The 18,642-nt window shown below is 40.0% G+C and overlaps 1 protein-coding gene and 2 non-coding genes across 3 annotated transcripts in view; 1 reads left to right on the top strand and 2 right to left on the bottom strand.

The window, feature by feature from the left end:
• The window catches only part of LOC137393831 (uncharacterized), a 93,588-nt gene that overhangs the window by 39,789 nt on the left and 35,157 nt on the right, over nucleotides 1-18,642 (bottom strand). Inside the window, exons 41-67 of the mRNA XM_068080540.1 lie at nucleotides 17,672-17,839; nucleotides 16,160-16,380; nucleotides 15,732-15,909; nucleotides 13,954-14,127; nucleotides 13,109-13,355; nucleotides 11,932-12,158; nucleotides 11,513-11,731; nucleotides 11,243-11,422; nucleotides 10,554-10,782; nucleotides 10,093-10,275; nucleotides 9,535-9,734; nucleotides 9,041-9,229; nucleotides 8,366-8,675; nucleotides 7,885-8,020; nucleotides 7,140-7,318; nucleotides 6,662-6,667; nucleotides 6,115-6,357; nucleotides 5,794-6,000; nucleotides 5,198-5,447; nucleotides 4,122-4,599; nucleotides 3,847-3,983; nucleotides 3,030-3,353; nucleotides 2,774-2,916; nucleotides 2,460-2,573; nucleotides 1,004-1,145; nucleotides 605-725; nucleotides 264-427 (exon numbers count right to left, since the gene is read on the bottom strand). Coding sequence (XP_067936641.1) covers nucleotides 264-427; nucleotides 605-725; nucleotides 1,004-1,145; nucleotides 2,460-2,573; nucleotides 2,774-2,916; nucleotides 3,030-3,353; nucleotides 3,847-3,983; nucleotides 4,122-4,599; nucleotides 5,198-5,447; nucleotides 5,794-6,000; nucleotides 6,115-6,357; nucleotides 6,662-6,667; nucleotides 7,140-7,318; nucleotides 7,885-8,020; nucleotides 8,366-8,675; nucleotides 9,041-9,229; nucleotides 9,535-9,734; nucleotides 10,093-10,275; nucleotides 10,554-10,782; nucleotides 11,243-11,422; nucleotides 11,513-11,731; nucleotides 11,932-12,158; nucleotides 13,109-13,355; nucleotides 13,954-14,127; nucleotides 15,732-15,909; nucleotides 16,160-16,380; nucleotides 17,672-17,839 — 5,369 coding nt within the window. The remainder of the gene's footprint in view (nucleotides 1-263; nucleotides 428-604; nucleotides 726-1,003; nucleotides 1,146-2,459; nucleotides 2,574-2,773; nucleotides 2,917-3,029; nucleotides 3,354-3,846; nucleotides 3,984-4,121; nucleotides 4,600-5,197; nucleotides 5,448-5,793; nucleotides 6,001-6,114; nucleotides 6,358-6,661; nucleotides 6,668-7,139; nucleotides 7,319-7,884; nucleotides 8,021-8,365; nucleotides 8,676-9,040; nucleotides 9,230-9,534; nucleotides 9,735-10,092; nucleotides 10,276-10,553; nucleotides 10,783-11,242; nucleotides 11,423-11,512; nucleotides 11,732-11,931; nucleotides 12,159-13,108; nucleotides 13,356-13,953; nucleotides 14,128-15,731; nucleotides 15,910-16,159; nucleotides 16,381-17,671; nucleotides 17,840-18,642) is intronic.
• Trnah-gug (transfer RNA histidin (anticodon GUG)) lies at nucleotides 6,806-6,877 on the top strand. Its single transcript has one exon. It is a non-coding gene; the product is annotated as a tRNA-His (tRNA).
• Trnaa-agc (transfer RNA alanine (anticodon AGC)) lies at nucleotides 17,072-17,144 on the bottom strand. Its single transcript has one exon. It is a non-coding gene; the product is annotated as a tRNA-Ala (tRNA).

The raw sequence follows: 18,642 nt of genomic DNA, 5'->3' as shown, positions 1-18,642 counted from the left end.
TTTTTCCTATCAATTCTATACTATAATGGAAATTTGAATAAATTTGTTTCCAAATAAATTCAATTAAAATTATAGATATACAGCTATTCAAAAGATTTATTATATTATGAGAAAACCCCGCAATTCCATGAAGTTTTTATTCAAGAATTCATAACATATCAGATAAGAGCCAATTTGACAGCATATAGAATTCATTAGCTACTCCCAAGTTCCCCATGCTATATGGTGCGCCTACTCCACCTCTTTCTCCCCTTATATCTTACCTGATGATGTTGAATGGTGCCTTGCTATCTCCATCATATGCCTGTACTTGTTGCACTTGGGACCCGACTGGATGGGACTCCGATATGTCAACAGAATAGTTGGTAGAGAATGTCGGAGCGTAAAAGTTTCTTCTCACATGAACTTCTACTGTTCCTGTTCCAATCTGTATCAACACAGTAAAGTTTTGTAATTTTTCTTATCTACTGTAGAAATGATATATTCTGGAACACAAGTGAAGCTTTAGAGCTGTTCTGAGTGAAAAGAGTCTGATGGCTAGTTGTTTCTTCTTGACACTAGGAATATTACACAGAGGATACGATAGTTGAAGTAGAGAGCCTACCTTAGGAGGGATACCTCCATCTTCCACCCTCACTTGCACATTGTAGACTTCTGTTGACTCATTTAGGAAACCTCTATCATCGATACACACGGCTGCAGTAATCTCATCAATGCGGAAAAATCTAAAACATGAAAGTGCATGCAGTTCTTTACAACTAAAATATTCTCATGACTGGTGATGAGGTTATTAGTCTTATAGCATAGGACATAACAATATAAAATATACATGAAAGGACAACTCCTTGTGAACTAATGTTGCTAGGCTTCGAAGGGTTTGTCAGAAGCATGCTGATAATATGCATCAAAGAGATACATACAGGTAGTAGTAACATAGTTTAGAATACACCCGCAGATGTTATAATTGTATGAAGAGGACAGCCAAAAGGTTTGAGGAACGTACCGAGCAGCAATGGAGTCACCAATAATGTAATATCTTAGTGAAGGCTTCCCAAATTCTGGCACCGTGTCTGCATCATCAGCGAGAACTGTCCAGACGCAGGTCCTGATGCTCTCATCTATTGGATCTGTAAGTGAGTCATTACCTGGATAGTATACGGCAGCTATGGCCAAATGGCGGACCTAGACCCGAATGTGGATCTTTGTAGTTGTTTTGTGGATCTTTCAAGATGGCTTTTTAAAAATATTTTTGATGTTTTTTTTAATTTTATCATAAAAAGATTTTTTAAAACTTTTCTTAGAATTTGTGTAAACGCTTTGTTTTCAGCAATGAATTTTGTGAAAAAAACAATCATAGAATACGACTTACAAATACTCTTTTTCATGAATTCTAAGATGTGCTGTCAGTAGCAGGAACCCGCTTTTTGATAGTATTATGAAATCAAAGCCCACTCATCATTTTTCTCACTGATATCAGACATTTATTACAGCATATTCATTCAGCGACTTCTAGTCAAATTATATATACAATCAAAGTTTTTAAAAATCGTATTTGACACTTTGTTGCAAGATGTACACAAATAGTTGCATGTTTATATATGATAAAAAAGAAAAATGCAGATCTTCAGCTCGTTGTGGATCTTTAATTTGTCAGATTTGGCTGTAGCGGATCATGGCCAAAATCATTTGGCCATCCCTGGTATACGTCTAAGCACAGATACATTTAGCTATACGATATAAACAGTAGTAACAAATTTAAATATGCACAATCACCAATGAAGAGAGCGATGTTTTTGGTACATCTGTCAGTAACTTTCTGTTGTGCATCATTCTTGCCATATTCAATCAACAGGCATTGAACCGGATGCACAGATAGACAGACAGGAAAGCAGACAAACAGACATGTAGGTAAATTGAGTGGTAGATAGGAATTCGTTTGCTGTTGTAGTTAGTGACATTTGAGGTTAATTAGAGAGTAGAGTAAATATAAAGGCAGGAAGGGTGCAATTAAAAGCAGAAGCCTCAGAAGATCTTGTAGGAATTTTGTCAAACATAAGAGCCATATTCAGATATAGCCAGTTGCCCGATGAATCATGCACAAAGTATGTATATTTACCTTGTACTGCAAAAGAGAGTTATGGCTCATTAAACTAAAAATGACAAGCAGTATAAGAGAGAACAGTAGGTTGTTTCTAATTGATGATAATAAAGCGGCCTGACTTGCTTCATGAAGGTATTTGACCGCAAATATTGAAGATGAAAAGCAAATAATAACAGCTGCATCTACTAACTGATGGTTCGCTGGCCAGGAGTGACTACTGGCGAATACAGGTTGCGTCGGATTGCCATAGTCACATCCGTTCTGCATGCAACTTGAGAACTCAATCTATCTTTTGCCGCAACAATGAATTGCAGAGATGAAAATTGGGTGTCCCAAATAGGCAGCCTGAGGGCCACACCTCCATTCAGGGAAGCGAATACATAGTCCACATGTGAGCTGAAGAATGGATTAGGCTCAATCGTGTAGACACCGCCATTTGTACTGTTGATTTGTACAGAAAGAAATGGACTACCTGCAAAATATTAAGAATATATTACTCATGAAATCTGAGAGAAAACATGTGCTACAGTCGCTAACAGTGCTATTCTCTAGCCTCTGACAATCAGTGCTGACATTCGAAAGTAAAGCCACGACCAGCAGCGACTCACGGATTCAAACTTTGACTCCATGTTAACTTAAAGAGATCTATAGCATAGATGATTTGAAGCGTACCGACAGGCTGTGTTTCCAACAGAGTTCCATCAAAAGTACTCTGAGGGCAGACAACTGATGAGTCTTCCCGAGTCAGTCTCACCGTTACAACCGTTTCATTAGTCTTCCTCGGCTCGCCATAGTCGGCAGCGTGTACTCTCAGACTGCAATGTGACAACAAGGTCTATGCGAGGGCTATCTTACCTTTTAGTGAGAGAGCACAAATACAAGTAGACGTCTATGTTTTCCATACAAAACAAAAGAGAAGATAACTTACAAATATATGTCATTGGGTGCGTCCATAAGACTTCTAGCCACGTATATGACTCCATCATTTTCAAGTCCAAACAGACTGCTAGCTGCTCCATCCCCGATGACACTGAGAGCCCACACATTGAATGGATAGACTGTGTCCCTGTCTCGCACATAGATTTGCCCAATGTTGCTGCGAACAGCTGTGCTTCTTGGCACCTCAAGCATGTATGGTGAATTGAGAAACTCTGGAGCAAAGAGGTTGCGTAGCACATGTAGAATGATGGTATAGTCTGGGGAGTAGAGTCGTGGATTGCCAAGATCATAAGCATTCACTGATATATCATATCTGCAATGCATTATATAGAGTTACTCTGATCATATACATGTAATAGTAGTACATTTGTAATATATATTATCTTGCTAAATGTTTTCAAACGCGAAGCTAATTTACTGCCGCATTTGTCATTTTTAATAAAAACAAGTAGGCATCACTCTGTGTTTACTAGTCTCTACCTTGAGGTTGGGTGCATTTAAATGAAGCGGTGAAAAAATCAACCAGTCAAAAACAACTAACCTACCAACAGGCACAAAGCTCACCAATTATTAACCCTCTTCGACCCGACTAACTACGCGTATCTGTCAATCTCTGTTCCAACTACACCTATCTGTCAATCTCTGTCCCGACTACACCTACCTGTCAATCTCTGTCCCGACTACACCTACCTGTCGATCTCTGTCCCGACTACACCTATTTGTCAATCTCTGTCCCGACTACACCTATCTGTCGATCTCCGTCCCGACTACACCAATCTGTCGATCTCTGTTCCAACTACACCTACCTGTCGATCCCGGTTCCAATGAGGCTCTTTCGCAAGAATACTTTTCCAGATCTTTCATCAATAATGAACTGGTCGAGGTGATTTAGCAAGCTATACCTGACGGTATTGTGAGGAGCGGTTGGAGAGAGGTCCGTAGCCTGATAAAGAATATGACAGGCTATTATCATCTTACATAGAGCTTACGCTTGTATAATTATGGTGAACATCTAGTTTGATGAAGCCTGTGTTCCTAAATATATCAAAGATATAGAAAGATGGTGTCTCTAAAAGCCTACCCTAATTGTGATGAACTCCAGGTCAACTGCATAAGTCTCCAAGATTGTCACAATACTTGATGTGTTACCAAACTCAGGCCTGTTTACATTCCTTTGCACTGACAACCTTAGATAGATGGGCAGAAAACAAGGGTTGTTTAATGAGCCATCCCGTACAATGATCTGCATGTTGTATACAGAAACACTGCTATCTCTATAACTAGCTTGAGTTCTTATAATTCCTTGGGAATCAATAGTAAAGTCTCGGACTGAAGCCTCGTCTCCAATTATTTGATAAGTAAGCTGATCTGATACGTCAGGATCATAGACATTGAGTGAAAAAGCCTGTGAACCAGAGGCAAGATCAGGAGAGATGGTAGCCTCGGCATCTCCATTGTAGACGGGGCATGTGTTACTTAGAACGTTTACATAGCCAGTGTTAGCCTGAGAGCATACGACGCTTGGACTAGTATAGCAGGCGACTACGGAGAGAGTAAACCTGCAAATAAAAAATATTCATACAAAGTTGGAAATTGTCTGTTCATTAAGACTGGTTCACACTACATCGCTGTATTTCAGCGTCAATCCTAAAATGCATCGGTGATCGCCGATCGGAGTTGATAACAATGTTCACAGTATCACAAACCTATCCGTGCTTACATCAGCAAATATTCTGTGGTATAGCTCTCTCGCGGTCACAGAAACGATAAAACACTAGTCCCGCAGAAGCCATCATGAAGGAAAATATAGAATACTCTATTTGCGACAGCCAATCACCATCGCCGAAGTCGTGCACAAGAAGACTGTCGTGGATGATCAGAGAACTATCAGGAAAGTTTAATAGCTGCAATCTTTCCTGACATAGCTGCGTTGCCTCGGTGATGCCATCGGTTTAGGGTGCACATAAGTGGTGAATAGTTGCTGAGAGGACAACTCCAACATACAGTGATATAGTGTGAACCAGTCTCAAAACAAAAAAGCTAGGGCTAAAGGGCAATTATGAAAATGATCAATACACTCATGAAAAAGCCTGCAATTGATTGTATAACAATAGGAGGACATCACATAGGAGGACCTAAGTGATGTCATCTACCCACCTGTCCTGACCAGAGATCCTCTGAATCAAAGACCGGATAACAACCAGATCTTCATCAATGGTTCCAAAGTAGAGCGTTGAGTCGCTCACCCCAGTGATTCTATATATAGCCTCAGGTACAAGACTTGGCAACTCATAGATACTCTGGTACAAGGGCTGGTTCTCAGTTATTGTAATCTCAAAACTGAACTGCTGAATGACTGGAGGAACCCGGTTAATGAATACATAGAGCCAACCTTCATCGTAACCCCCTGAAATATTGATAACTTCTATAGTCACCCGAATATGTCAAGGACATGCAAAAGTAGCACAGGTTCCATAGTTGCCAGAGAAGGCTCAATCTTCTCTAAATGCATATTTTAAAAATGAAAAACATGAGCTCGCTAGTGGACTCCGTTGCAACTCAGCATAAAGTGGAAAGATCAGAAACATGATAATTATAGCTCCACTCATCAGTTTCAAGATTATTGTAGTCTCCCCTCTCCCATTCCCTGTAGCTTTTTCCCCTCTCCCTGTCTACTTAAATTTCACAGATTACAGGCAGATCTATCCATTGCTAGTCATAGGAATATGTTACTCAGGCTTGTCAGCACGCACCTGCGTTGTCTGTCGCTCTGATGTAGACACGGTAGTTATAGTTGCAATTGAAACGAAGAGTTGGAGTTGTCCGCACTTCATCACCAGAAATGGTGAAGTGTTGGCGAGAGTCTCCGACACCGAGTATCTCATATGTTACATTGCCACCGTAGCCAGAGTCAGGGTCATAGTGTGTAAGTGTGTAGATAGGGCCCACATGATCACAGTCTAAAACAAGTAATACATTCGCGTACATGCTTGTGTAAGTAAGTAAGTACATATGGAAGTATATTGAGGACAAACACACTATTTTTATTTTTTGTTCACATAGCGTAAGCTTACCGATTGTGACATTCATGGGCAGGTTGGTGATAGTGGGTGAACGATTACGTATTATATGCATTGTAACAATCACTTGATTAGATTGCCTTGGCGGGCTGCTAGTGTCCTGAGCGATCACCTCAAACGAGTAGATACTACCGGAACAAGGGGGCTGTTGCAAGTTGGCCTTGACATGAATATAGCCAGATTCCGAGTCGATATAGAAACAACTGTGACCTCCAAGGATCCGTAAGAACGTTCCAGCTAATAAGAGAGCATGTATTGACCATCATTGCTTGCACCATTTTTGCTATTCCCAGTTGATCATTTTGATTATTTCCCAGTTGATCAGAGCATTTTCAATTAGTATTTGGTGTTCAGGGAATAAAAACTCAAATTTGAACATTTTTCATGGCATGTGGTTATTTTTGAGATAACAATTTACACAATAAAACTAAAATATTATTTTTGATAAGTCAGACAGACCGTGAAAGCATTGGCAGTGAAAATCCAAGGTTTAATCCCAATTATAGACTATTTAATCAGCAATTTATTTACTAAAACTCACCTTCCTCTAAAACAGTACATTTGTAGCACTTTACTGCAAATGTGAAACCCAATTTTACAATACTGCTATATTGTTTGTTATTTTTTAGGCAACACTGTACACATTTATTGGTAAATAGCTTTTTGCGTAACACTATGCAAGCAAGCCATGATAGTATAGTGGTTAGTACTTCGCGTTGTGGCCGCGAAAACCCAGGTTCGAATCCTGGTCATGGCATTTTCATGTTTTTAAAAGAAATATTTTTTCTTACAATTTGAAAACTTATTTTCGTAAATGCAAAAATAAAACAATAGAATTACATTGCACTATGAGTGTATAGACGTAAGTTTGGACTTGTGTACATTTAGACGTACATGTAAGTTTAGACTTGCGCTATGGCACTTTGTTAGTTTCATGAAAAAATAATATTTTTTGTCATGACAACATAGTAAGTCATGACTGTGAAGGGGGTTAGTCGATCTAGAATTTATGAGCTTACCGATGGGAGATCTAGGAATATGTAGATCACTTTGATGACCAATAGGATCACTCTCATATACGTAGCCAGTGTAGTTGCCAGCTGCAAGTGCAGGAGGTGCAATATCACCATCACGGACATTGATAAGACAAATCCTCTCAGTGAATTTAGGTGGTTGGGCGCCATCTTGAGCTCTTACCCTGTGGTAGATACCATAAAATATAAATGATAAAACTATAGAGACATACTGAGTAGCAAGCGATGAGAGATTTGCTCAGAGCCGATTTGGCCCTTTGAAATAATGATTGCAGTTAGTCGTCTTCTGCAATCCCTCGATTTACGAGTAGCCTATGATGTCTGCTCGTTAATGAATTTTCAGATGACTGATGATTCGATTCAGATGACCGAGATCAAGAACTTATAATTTCTGAACAGTAAATAATGCTACTTTCAGTGTATTGTTAGACAATAAACATTTTTTGTGGGAGTCGTTTCCCTCTGGCCATAACATTTCCACAGAATTATCCGGATCGGTTCTACACTTTTGAAGATCCGTTAATTGACAGCAAGATACCGGTATTTTCTTTCACACATATTGTAATTAACTGCAAGGTGCTAAATAGGATGGTTGCATGTTGCCTTTCATCCGTGCCAAATAATTATATAAGCCTTACAGGTAGCGCCTTAGGTAGCGCGTTCATAGATTTAGAAAATGGTTTGCCAAAACAAAAGCTTGCCAGCAAGGCTATACCGCAGCAGAAAGTACCTTAGATAAAATAGTTGACCGAGGTTGGCAAGCTCTGGACGTCTAAACACCACACCAGTCCTTGAGTTGATACCGAAACCTTGCTGGGAGGCAGCGTCTCCCTCTATGGAATAACTGATGACAGAGTGGTTGCAACCTAAAGTATATAACAGTAGAACAGCCATGAAAATAGATGAACAAATGATATTGCTACTATAAGTTGATCAATATCACATAATAAATACACTGAAGATACTTCAATAGTGGTAATGGAAAATCCATCAAGAGCGTTATGAGGCTAACTGTTATTATTAACATAGAGCGTCGTTAAGTAGAGCGAGTATGAGTAGCCCTGTACTGCCCGTCGGCGATGTATTTTATAAGTATGGGTATACAGGCCTTTAATGTTACAATTGAGGTACCTCACTCTAGCCCAGATCCTAGTCACACAACGTGAAGATACAAAACAGCACATTACTGTGAGAGCTAAGGTAGTGCGTACCAGCATCTTGGTCTGTAGCTTGTATGGTGAGGACAGTTCCGACCTCATTTGCACTAATCGTTCTGTCACAAGAGCCATCGGGAAACTGAGGCGCATAATTATTGTGGTTGACAGAGATGGATCGAAAAGCATTCGGTATGCTAGATCGACCACCTCCATCGATAGCTCGAATCTCGGCTATGAAGTTGGTGAGCTGGGTAGTTCGTAGGTCTCTCTTTACGTACAGTCCACCTGTGTCAGCGTCTATACCGAAGTATTGCATGGTAGAGGAGCTGCCGACCAGCTCATAGCTCACAGCATTCCATGGCTCCTGCAACAGATTGTTGATCATTATATAAGATGGTAGAAACAGGCCTGTGGGGTACCAAAGATTGTGAAGACAAAAAGCCATGTACAATGTGAGCGGTATCACTAGCTAATATGGCTTTATAATGTAAATAGCATACTATGTAATGATATAATTATAACTATATAATGAAATAGCGTACTGACGTACTAAATAGTGTGATAAAATAATATACAATGAAATATATAATGAAAAATTTTCTTGTAATGAAATATTGACTAATAAATGTGCCTGTTTCATACTGTCAGCTTATACATCCTCTAATACACAGGGAGGGGAGATAATGACAACATACAATATAAATTCACTGACCAGTTTTTTACACTCACCGTAGCATCATCATCCGCAGCATAGACATATTCAAAGGGAACTCCGAGAGTCGTCGCTTCACAGACTACTATGTTTGTTTTGTTAGGTTGTACAAATACAGGTGGGAAGTTGTTTCTTCTGACATTGATGTAAACATTGGTGGTGTCAGTGAGGGAGGGCTGGCCACCGTCCCGTGCCAAACATTGCACCTAAGATTGAAACAGAAACTCAAAACTGACAACTGAGAGCCTCAACAAGCCTGGGAGTCTCAAGCTTTCTTATGATTATTTCTGTGGATAAAAGAGATAGAGTTGATTATTTGAATGCTTTGCATAGAGTTACTTTACAGCACATAGAGTTCTTAGTGCTTTAAATAAATGCTAAGAATATAATGGTTTTACTTCAAGGAACAAAATGTGATTTTCTCGATAAATTTAGCCATTTGTAAACTTTTTGAACACGGTTCATTTACCAAACATGTCGGTGTATAGACATTTGGCATGAGATGCCTCACCTGGTATTGATTTAAATTGTCCTGGAGGATGGAGTTGGTGAGTTTGATGTCACCATTTGACTCTACTGTGAAATAAAGGCCTGCCGTGTTATCTAGTAACACCATCTCATAAGTGACTGTGTTAAATGGAGCATGCGTGTCTCGGTCTGTAGCAGCGCAGGTAAACACGACTGTGTCTGTCCGCGTGTTTGGGGCTATAACTGTGTAGTAGGTGCCTGCAATATCCGATGTATGGTACTTTAAAACGATGAAGGTATTCAGTCACATGTATGTTGACTGGCGCACTCTAAAGAAATACACTGGAAAGCGGACAAAGTTCTGTACCATTTGTAAAGCGTGGCGGATGTAAGTTCCTGTACACATAGACTGTGATGCTTGCAAAGTTTGTACTTTGTTGGGGTGGGTCTCCTCCATCCACTGCATATGCTGAGAACTATGGAGAAAAAGAAATCTTTATATCAGCACACTAGATAATGAATGTGGTCTAACTACCAAACTGAAGTAGCTATATGTGGAGACAACTCCGCAAAGACCAGACAGCTCCATAATTGCTTACACTGTATACAGCTGTGTCCTGGTCATCCGAGATCAAAGACCTCCGTGCGTAGACCTCCCCATTCACCCTGATGTCAAAGTACTCCCTTGAAAGCTCACTCGAGGCTTGATTCATAAAGTACAAAAGAGAATTGAAGGGGTAGTTGGCATCGCAGTCTGAGGCCCGAATGGTTCCGATGCTATCTCCTGCAAAACCAGTTTGGATATTTATTAAACTTGAAATGATGTAAACTGCTGCAAAAGAAAAAGCTAATAATTGTAATAATTTCTTAACAAATAAGATGAAAATCATAAAGCAATGTGAAACACTGACAGGGGCTTCAGTGTTCAGTAAAGTATTTTAGATTAACAAATGATAGTTGTTCTCTCTATTACAATCACCCGCATTCCATATGTATGAACCGCATGCTTAGAATCTGAGGCTAAACTTTTACAACAAAAATACAAGTAGAAGATAAGCTAACCGAGAGCCTGGGTTTCTGGAATGGTGAAGGTGTAGTTCTGAAAGTTAGAGTCAAATCTCGGGTCACAAACATTTCTATTGACTCTAATCCTGACTATAGTTGCATTGGTGAGAGCTGGAGACCCTCCATCTGCTACGAGAACTCTTAGCCTATACTCTTCAGCTGTGCCAGTTGACAGAAGACGGTTAACTCTGACACGGCCAGAGGAAGGGTCAATTCTAAAGTATACCTGCAAGAGTCATATGCTACAAATGACCAGCCGGAAACAGGTCGTAAGGAAACATTCGGCAGTGAAATGGAAACATATATGGAAGCCATATGCAAACAGTGTCAGTTTCATCATTACAAAGTTTGCTCACAGACAAACCTGACAACAGGTTTCATTGAAGCTAAAAAAAACTACTTGAAGATTTTAATATAACATTTTAATACAAAATACTATTGTAATTCATGTAAAATACTATATAACAAATAGAATGAGAATTAAACACACTTTGATATGAAAAATTTTTTGATTCTTTTTTATTTCTACTGACAGCAACACTAATTGTGAAAGTGTTAACAGGTAAGGGATAAAAATGCTTTGACAGCATAAAATGATAATAACAAGCATGAAGCAGAACAATCTTACATTTACAAGAAATCTTACTAACATTCGTGTCAGGTGCTTCAACTGCTCAGATACTTACTGGAGCGTTGTCATCTCCAATAGCCGTGTAAGTGAGCACCCCAAAATCAAATGCCCTGTCACAATCAGTAGCTTCTACCCTCAAAACCTCGCTGCCTACAGATAAGTCCTCCGGAATTGTCGTCTCATATAACTCAGGAACTTGAGGGCCACATCTGTTCCTTTCCACTATCACATTCAACTACAACAGGAATCCAAGTGGTGTGAGATCAGACAACTCCGCGCCTGTGTCAGTGAGTATATCACATTTGATAAGATAATAGCGACTTACCCTGAGTCTATTGCTCGTCAGAGGTCTGACTGATGCATCTTTAGCGACGATGTACAGAGTAAAACTATCGAGGCTGCTTTGAGTGAGTGACAGACCTACATAGACCTGCCCCTGCCCACTGGCACTATTGCCCACATAGAAATGTTGTCGTGCCAAGTCTGTGGTCGGCTCAACTAGATAGTAAGACAATTCATCTCCATCAGGGTCACTGCCATCAATCTGAAAAAATCAGACACATACGAACATGTTCTCCGCTAGTTAAATAGAACCTGAACCAATGACTACAAGTTGATTCAACTAACGTTCACCAACTAGGATTATTCTCAGTGTAGCAACAAACTACGTAATGGTTTATTGAAAGTTCTCACTACTTGTAAACAAATACTTCAATAAAATAAGTGAAGTAGCTACAGACTCACCGTGTAAAAAGACGTGCCACCCAAATGACCTTCAGAAACTGTGACAGTGTCTTCCCAGTCAGAGCACTCACTGTTCCTGTCGGGCAAGCAAGGCGGGTTTCTCCTCACTCTGATTGTTACATTTGTAACATCCCTGAGTGCTGGTTCTCCCGAGTCGTACACCTCCAGCTGCAGGATGTACTCGTTAGCCACATCATCCTTCAGAGACCTCTTCACAGAGATATCTCCTGCAGATACAGTTACAATTTGCAGAGAATGAGAAAATGAGCAAATCATCACTAACGGAACGAGGAAACTAGTTCCATGGTTTTGTCAGTTTATGCCCAGTTTAACATCTCTCAAGTATGGCTCCTCTCTAGACAGATGCAGAACATACAATAATCTGAGTACTACCTACTGAAACTCGGAGCAGCAAAATTGTATCAAACTGGCTTTCACATAGGAGATCTACTGGTTTTCAACTAAGAACAGAGCTCAAGATGTGAGTTAGGAACAGAGGCTAAAGCCTGGTTTCCATATGATAGCGCAATGATTGTGCGCGGCCCAGTGATCGAGCGCAATGCATTTCTTGGGCTGTGACGCAGTGTTTCCATAGCGCGCGAAAGCACCATGCTTGCATTGGACAGGGCGGGTAATTTCCTTACTTTTTCGTACGGGAGACCGATTTCTTCGGAAAACAGCCCTCCGTTGTGACCTTGCATTGTCATAGGAAATCCAGGCTTACTCTTTCGTACAGGAGACCAATTTCTTTGGAAAACAGCTCTCCGTTTGAATTGTGGGATAGGTTGAAAAGGTCGAGCGGTGTATTGTGGGATACATCATTGCGCGCACCCGTCGCAAGGATCCATTGTGTTGGATCTTTGCGATCAGCGTACGTATGTCGCGCGATCGTCGTGCGTTGACGTTTCCACATCACAGCCGGCCTGCGCCTTGTTGCGCGCCTTGCGCTGTCATATGGAAACCAGGCTTAAGATGTGAGCTAGAAACAGAGGTTAAGATGTGAACTAGAAACAGAGCCTAGGATGTGAGCTAGGAACAGAGGCTAAGGTGTGAGCTACGAACAAAGGCTAAGATCTGAGCTGGGAACAGAGGCTAAGGTGTGAGCTAAGAACAGAGGCTAAGATGTGAGCTAGCAGCAGAGGCTAAAAGATAAGCTAGGAGCGAGTCTAGTATTCACCAGTAAAAGGGTTGACTTGGAAGAGGCTTGTTGCTGGTATAAAGCCTGTAGCTAGGTATCTTTCTACTCCATTGAGACCTTGAGCAATGACTTGCACACCAGTATAGACTGTCTCCCCTACTTGTCTCCCTTCCGATACCTCAAACTCATATGGTTCACTCACAAACTGGAGGGAGGACAAGCCACCCTCAGCGATTGTGATTCTGAGAGTGCCGGTAGACTCTCCAGAAGGTCGACCATCAGAGGCCTGCGCGAAAACACTGTGATTAACAGTAACAGTTAGACAGAGATCCATCCATGCGAAGAGGATGGGTCTCAAGAATAACAAACAATAACATACAACAGAAAAAAGGTGACGATAAAACATGCCAAAGTGTATAGCCTAGTGCAATACTACATACATAAGTTGTCTGCATGAGCTGCAGTAAAACTACAGTAGATGCTCCTATAATCTAAACCTTCTATAACGTAACTTCCACATAACGTAAAGAATTTATGTAAAGCTTTTACCTTGTACTTTATACATAATTCCATACAATATAACGTATCAAGACAGTGCAAATTCTCTAATTCGATTTGAAAAATGAGAATTTCGCAGTTAGACTTAAAAATATCCTTTTTTCTCTCTTGCCGCACTTGGGAGAGAAAACTACGTATAGGGTTATAAGTCTAGTTTTTTCCTTTTTGAAGGTCCAAAGGGAAGGTCTTGGAACAGATTAGACAATTTACATATACTTTACTGTTCTTATAACGTAAAATCTCTATAATTTAACCGTTCCCAAAACAGATTATTTACGTTGTAGGAGCGTCTACTGTATATGGATGTGAATATTTAATTTTCTGACCGTGACAGTAAAGGTGAAAGTTCTGCCAGCCTGTCCAATCAAAGACCTCTGCACCAGAACTATGCCTGTGGGCAGCATCAAAAAGAATTGATCCCCATTCAAAGGTCCGGTAGATCTCATTGACATGGAGACAGCAGCGGTATCAGGATCAGAAGCGCTGATGCTGATGACTGACTGAGCATAAATTGGGAAGTCGTCAGCTATTGTGACATTCCAATCAGGACTGGGGCTAAAGACAGGTCTGGAAGGGTTTCTGTCGCTGATTGTGATGTTGAGATAGCCCTGGATGGTGCACCGCGCACTGGTTGCCTCTACCTGGCACAACAGTAATTCACGTCAAGTAACGCAGTTGAATGGAGTTAACGGAAGTTAACACCAAGGAGTAATTTTTTTGTGGCTTTACTCCTTGGTGTTAACTAAGGAGTAATACCACTCAGGAGGAATGTGGGTGGCATTATTGTGGGTAATGTCACCCACAATGGAGTTAACAGAAGTTAACATCAATTAACAGTAACTGTTAACAGTTGAAAATAGTTAATCATCATTTGTAGATTGTGAGTACTAAGGAAAGAATGCAGACAAATGGGTTGTTCCGTCGTCTCATAGGAGATGTGAAAAGCAAGAGATGATAGCGAAAGCCACAGGGTAGAAGATTCATTAGAGAGAACAGTAAAGGTAGAGAATTCATTAAAGAGAACAGTAAAGGTAGAGGATTCATTAGAGAGAACAGTAAAGGTAGAGGATTCATTAGAGAGAACAGTAAAGGTAGAGAATTCATTAGAGAGAACAGTAAAGGTAGAGAATTCATTAGAGAGAACAGTAAAGGTAGAGGATTCATTAGAGAGAACAGTAAAGGTAGAGGATTCATTAGAGAGAACAGTAAAGGTAGAGGATTCATTAGAGAGAACAGTAAAGGTAGAGGATTCATTAGAGAGAACAGTAATTAGAGGATTCATTAGAGAGAACAGTAAAGGTAGAGGATTCATTAGAGAGAACAGTAAAGGTAGAGGATTCATTAGAGAGAACAGTAAAGGTAGAGGATTCATTAGAGAGAACAGTAAAGGTAGAGGATTCATTAGAGAGAACAGTAAAGGTAGAGGATTCATTAGAGAGAACAGTAAAGGTAGAGGATTCATTAGAGAGAACAGTAAAGGTAGAGGATTCATTAGAGAGAACAGTAAAGGTAGAGGATTCATTAGAGAGAACAGTAAAGGTAGAGGATTCATTAGAGAGAACAGTAAAGGTAGAGGATTCATTAGAGAGAACAGTAAAGGTAGAGGATTCATTAGAGAGAACAGTAAAGGTAGAGGATTCATTAGAGAGAACAGTAAAGGTAGAGGATTCATTAGAGAGAACAGTAAAGGTAGAGGATTCATTAGAGAGAACAGTAAAGGTAGAGGATTCATTAGAGAGAACAGTAAAGGTAGAGGATTCATTAGAGAGAACAGTAAAGGTAGAGGATTCATTAGAGAGAACAGTAAAGGTAGAGGATTCATTAGAGAGAACAGTAAAGGTAGAGGATTCATTAAAGAGAACAGTAAAGGTTTAGTAAGATGACAAGCATAAGTTAAATAGAAAAAGTGCAATGTTCACACCCTCGGCAAAACCTACAATCCCTGAAATTATCGCGCAATAACAAATAGTCATTGAACTATCTAAAACTATCTCTCCTTGATCTCTGATTTACACCACATTACTCCCTAACCTCACCCTCTTCTTTCAACCCACCAATCATCTTACACCTACCATCAGTGACCGACCAATCATTTTACACCTACCATCAGTGAGTAGAAGTAGGAATTATCCTCGGTCAAAGGCTTTCTCACGCTAACTGCCCCTGTGCTGCTATCCACAGCAAAGTACTCGACAGCATTTCCAATACCCAGAATGCTCCAGGTGACACCCTCTCCGGTCTGTGAAAATGTGTAAATCACTCCACTTTGTTGTGCGGATATCCTAGTAAGAGGGAAAAATATTTTTATACATAATGCAAATCTTTAAAAAACTCAAAGAGTATTTTGGTAAATAAATTGAAATATGAGACATGTTACTATTTAAAATTATAGATATATTGTAATTGACTAACTGAGCAGACCAATTTTATGTTAATTGTACACATGGAATAACCAGTGTGTCTTAGTTGCGGACTCGATCTTAAGGCCTCATACCAAACAGACAAATAGAATAGTGGCTATTTTGCACTTACACAATGTTACTGTCAAAAGGCACGCATCCCGAGCCATTTACAAAGATGTTGATAATGCCAGTGGTGAACTTAGGAACTTCTCCGTCATCTGTAGCCCGAACTCTCAAGGTATATGCATCTCTAGTAGGGGTAGATACAAGCAACAGACGCCCATCAGGTTGTAGTAAAAATGTGTTATCAGAGTTTCCTGTCTCAATCTGATATCTCACCTGGCCACTCGACTACAAAGAAGAAAAAATATGATGAAATTGTGACAGGGTTTACAAAAGGGTTTACAAAAGGGTTTACAAAAGGGTTTACAAGTGTTTACAAAAGGGTTTACAAAGGTCTCGCTGAGAGGAAATAACATAAAGTAAGCAAGGCAAGGTTGTGGTGGATATTGAACATTCGTAGACCCTGAAAGGTGATGGAGCTTGTACAGTTTAATACAAGTACTAGTCAGAATTTAGTAATGTAATACTATCGTAATGTAGTCAATCAAGTCTATACATAATACTCGCAATTCTATTTGTGCTTAAAATCTGTAACAGAAAAGGCGTAACTTTGAACTGCAAGGATAAAATATCAGAGAATTGTTAGCTTTTGCTAAGAGATAGGATGACGCATATGAAAAGCTAACAAGTACATGTAATAGCTCTCTCTGGCTTATCTTACTTCATCGATAATTTTGCGTAGAGTTAAGTGCAGTAGAAAATACAATGTTGGTATATTTAATGGTTAAATATATTGTTAGATATAAGTTTATTGGTATTGAGCATTACATTTTACCATCACTAGCAGAATTCTTTTAGATGATTAAAAGATTAACAACATCACTAATTTGCAAAATTAAAATTAAAAATGCAAATTTCTGTCATCTACATGTAGACTGGTTTGTGATAATTAATCTAACAATAAAAAGTAAAAATGTAATGGAGGTGCCGGGTATCGATCCCGGTACCTCTCGCATGCTAAGCGAGCGCTCTACCATGTGAGCTACACCCCCGACACGTCTGCGAGCCGCATAATTCATGGATCATTCAAATTCAATGAACGCCGCGGCTGTCCTTTTGGCCCCTATTGTATTCTAACGGCTGCTAATTTCCATGTCAATCAGCCGTTATCGAGACATGTATAGAAATCTTGTATTGTATAGAAGTCCCCATTACGGACAGCGCTCTATGAGACCTCAAGCTTTTGTCATGCCATCTCATGACATCATTCCCAAGGCCAATGTTAGGATCTTCCTGTGATTGAAAGAAGTAGCTAACCTACCACCTTCTTTGCTCTGGATAATGCCCGCTGCTGTTTACTGAGTATCGTTAAATCAGAATGCTATATTAGACAAGATGACATCTCAGCTCAATGCAATTCAATATACAAAAGTAAAACTAGGTTGACATAGTACTTGTTCTGCACCAGAGTATACTGTTACCGTATATAACTAAAAACAACTTTCCAACATGGCCTCTAAATGGCAAGGTGCACCGCAGTATCACGAAATGACTTGAAATATTAGAATGCGACACTTACTGTGGCGACGACTTGAAATATTTGTGTCTGTAGAGGAGTGTTTCGGCTGATGTACACATTGGACACGTCAGGAAGTACGGGGCCTTGATCTACCTCAACAACCAGCAACTGGTAAGTGAACTTAGAAGGGCTGCCACCATCGCTGGCTCTCACGAGGAGCCAGTAGGCCTGCAGAAGGTACCCAGGTGTGTTCAGTTAATATGTGACATCAAAATAATAATCAGAGAAGAACGCCAAGAAGGGCTACTGTTGATGGCTAGGAAGTGGCTCAAGAACTTGTGCAGCCAGAAGGCTGCCAATAATGCTTCATCAGTTTAGGTAGAAGGAAGGTTTATCACAAGGAGATAAGAAATATGATTGTCGAAACGGAGCAGATGAAATTGACTGGTAAGTGACGAATTCTAGCCGAACTGACAGACAGAGACAGGTATAGATATACATGGCATAACAACCTGCACCATATTACCTTACTCTACAGTCTAAATTGACAGACAGCGACAGGTATAAATATACATGGCATAACAACCTGCACCATACTACCTTACTCTACAGTCTAAATTGACAGACAGAGACAGGTATAAATATACATGGCATAACAACCTACACCATACTACCTTAGTCTACAGTCTAAACTCTCCTTACCCAAGCCAACTGCTAAGTCAACTTGTGGCCACAGACAGGTCTCATACCAGATATCTGAGGCCTGGGTCGGTCTTTCTGTTTATCTCAGGAAGATGAGATGTATTACTAAATCTAGAGTGGCACTGAAACAGCACCTGCCAAGATAGCTGTATTTCACTATTATAATTTTTTTGAAAAAGAACTATTTTTAAAATCATTTTCGTATTTAAAAGTTCATAGAATAATGAACATAAGTTTAGTGATAATATTTACAGTAAAAGCTGTTCAACGAACAGTCTACACCCTGTCTACTGTCTATTGGTCGCTATCAGAGAATGTTGGGAGGCATT

This window comes from Watersipora subatra, chromosome 4, assembly GCF_963576615.1.
Source record: "Watersipora subatra chromosome 4, tzWatSuba1.1, whole genome shotgun sequence".
Lineage (NCBI taxonomy): Eukaryota > Metazoa > Bryozoa > Gymnolaemata > Cheilostomatida > Watersiporidae > Watersipora > Watersipora subatra.
This window is presented reverse-complemented; position numbering and strand designations above follow the sequence as displayed.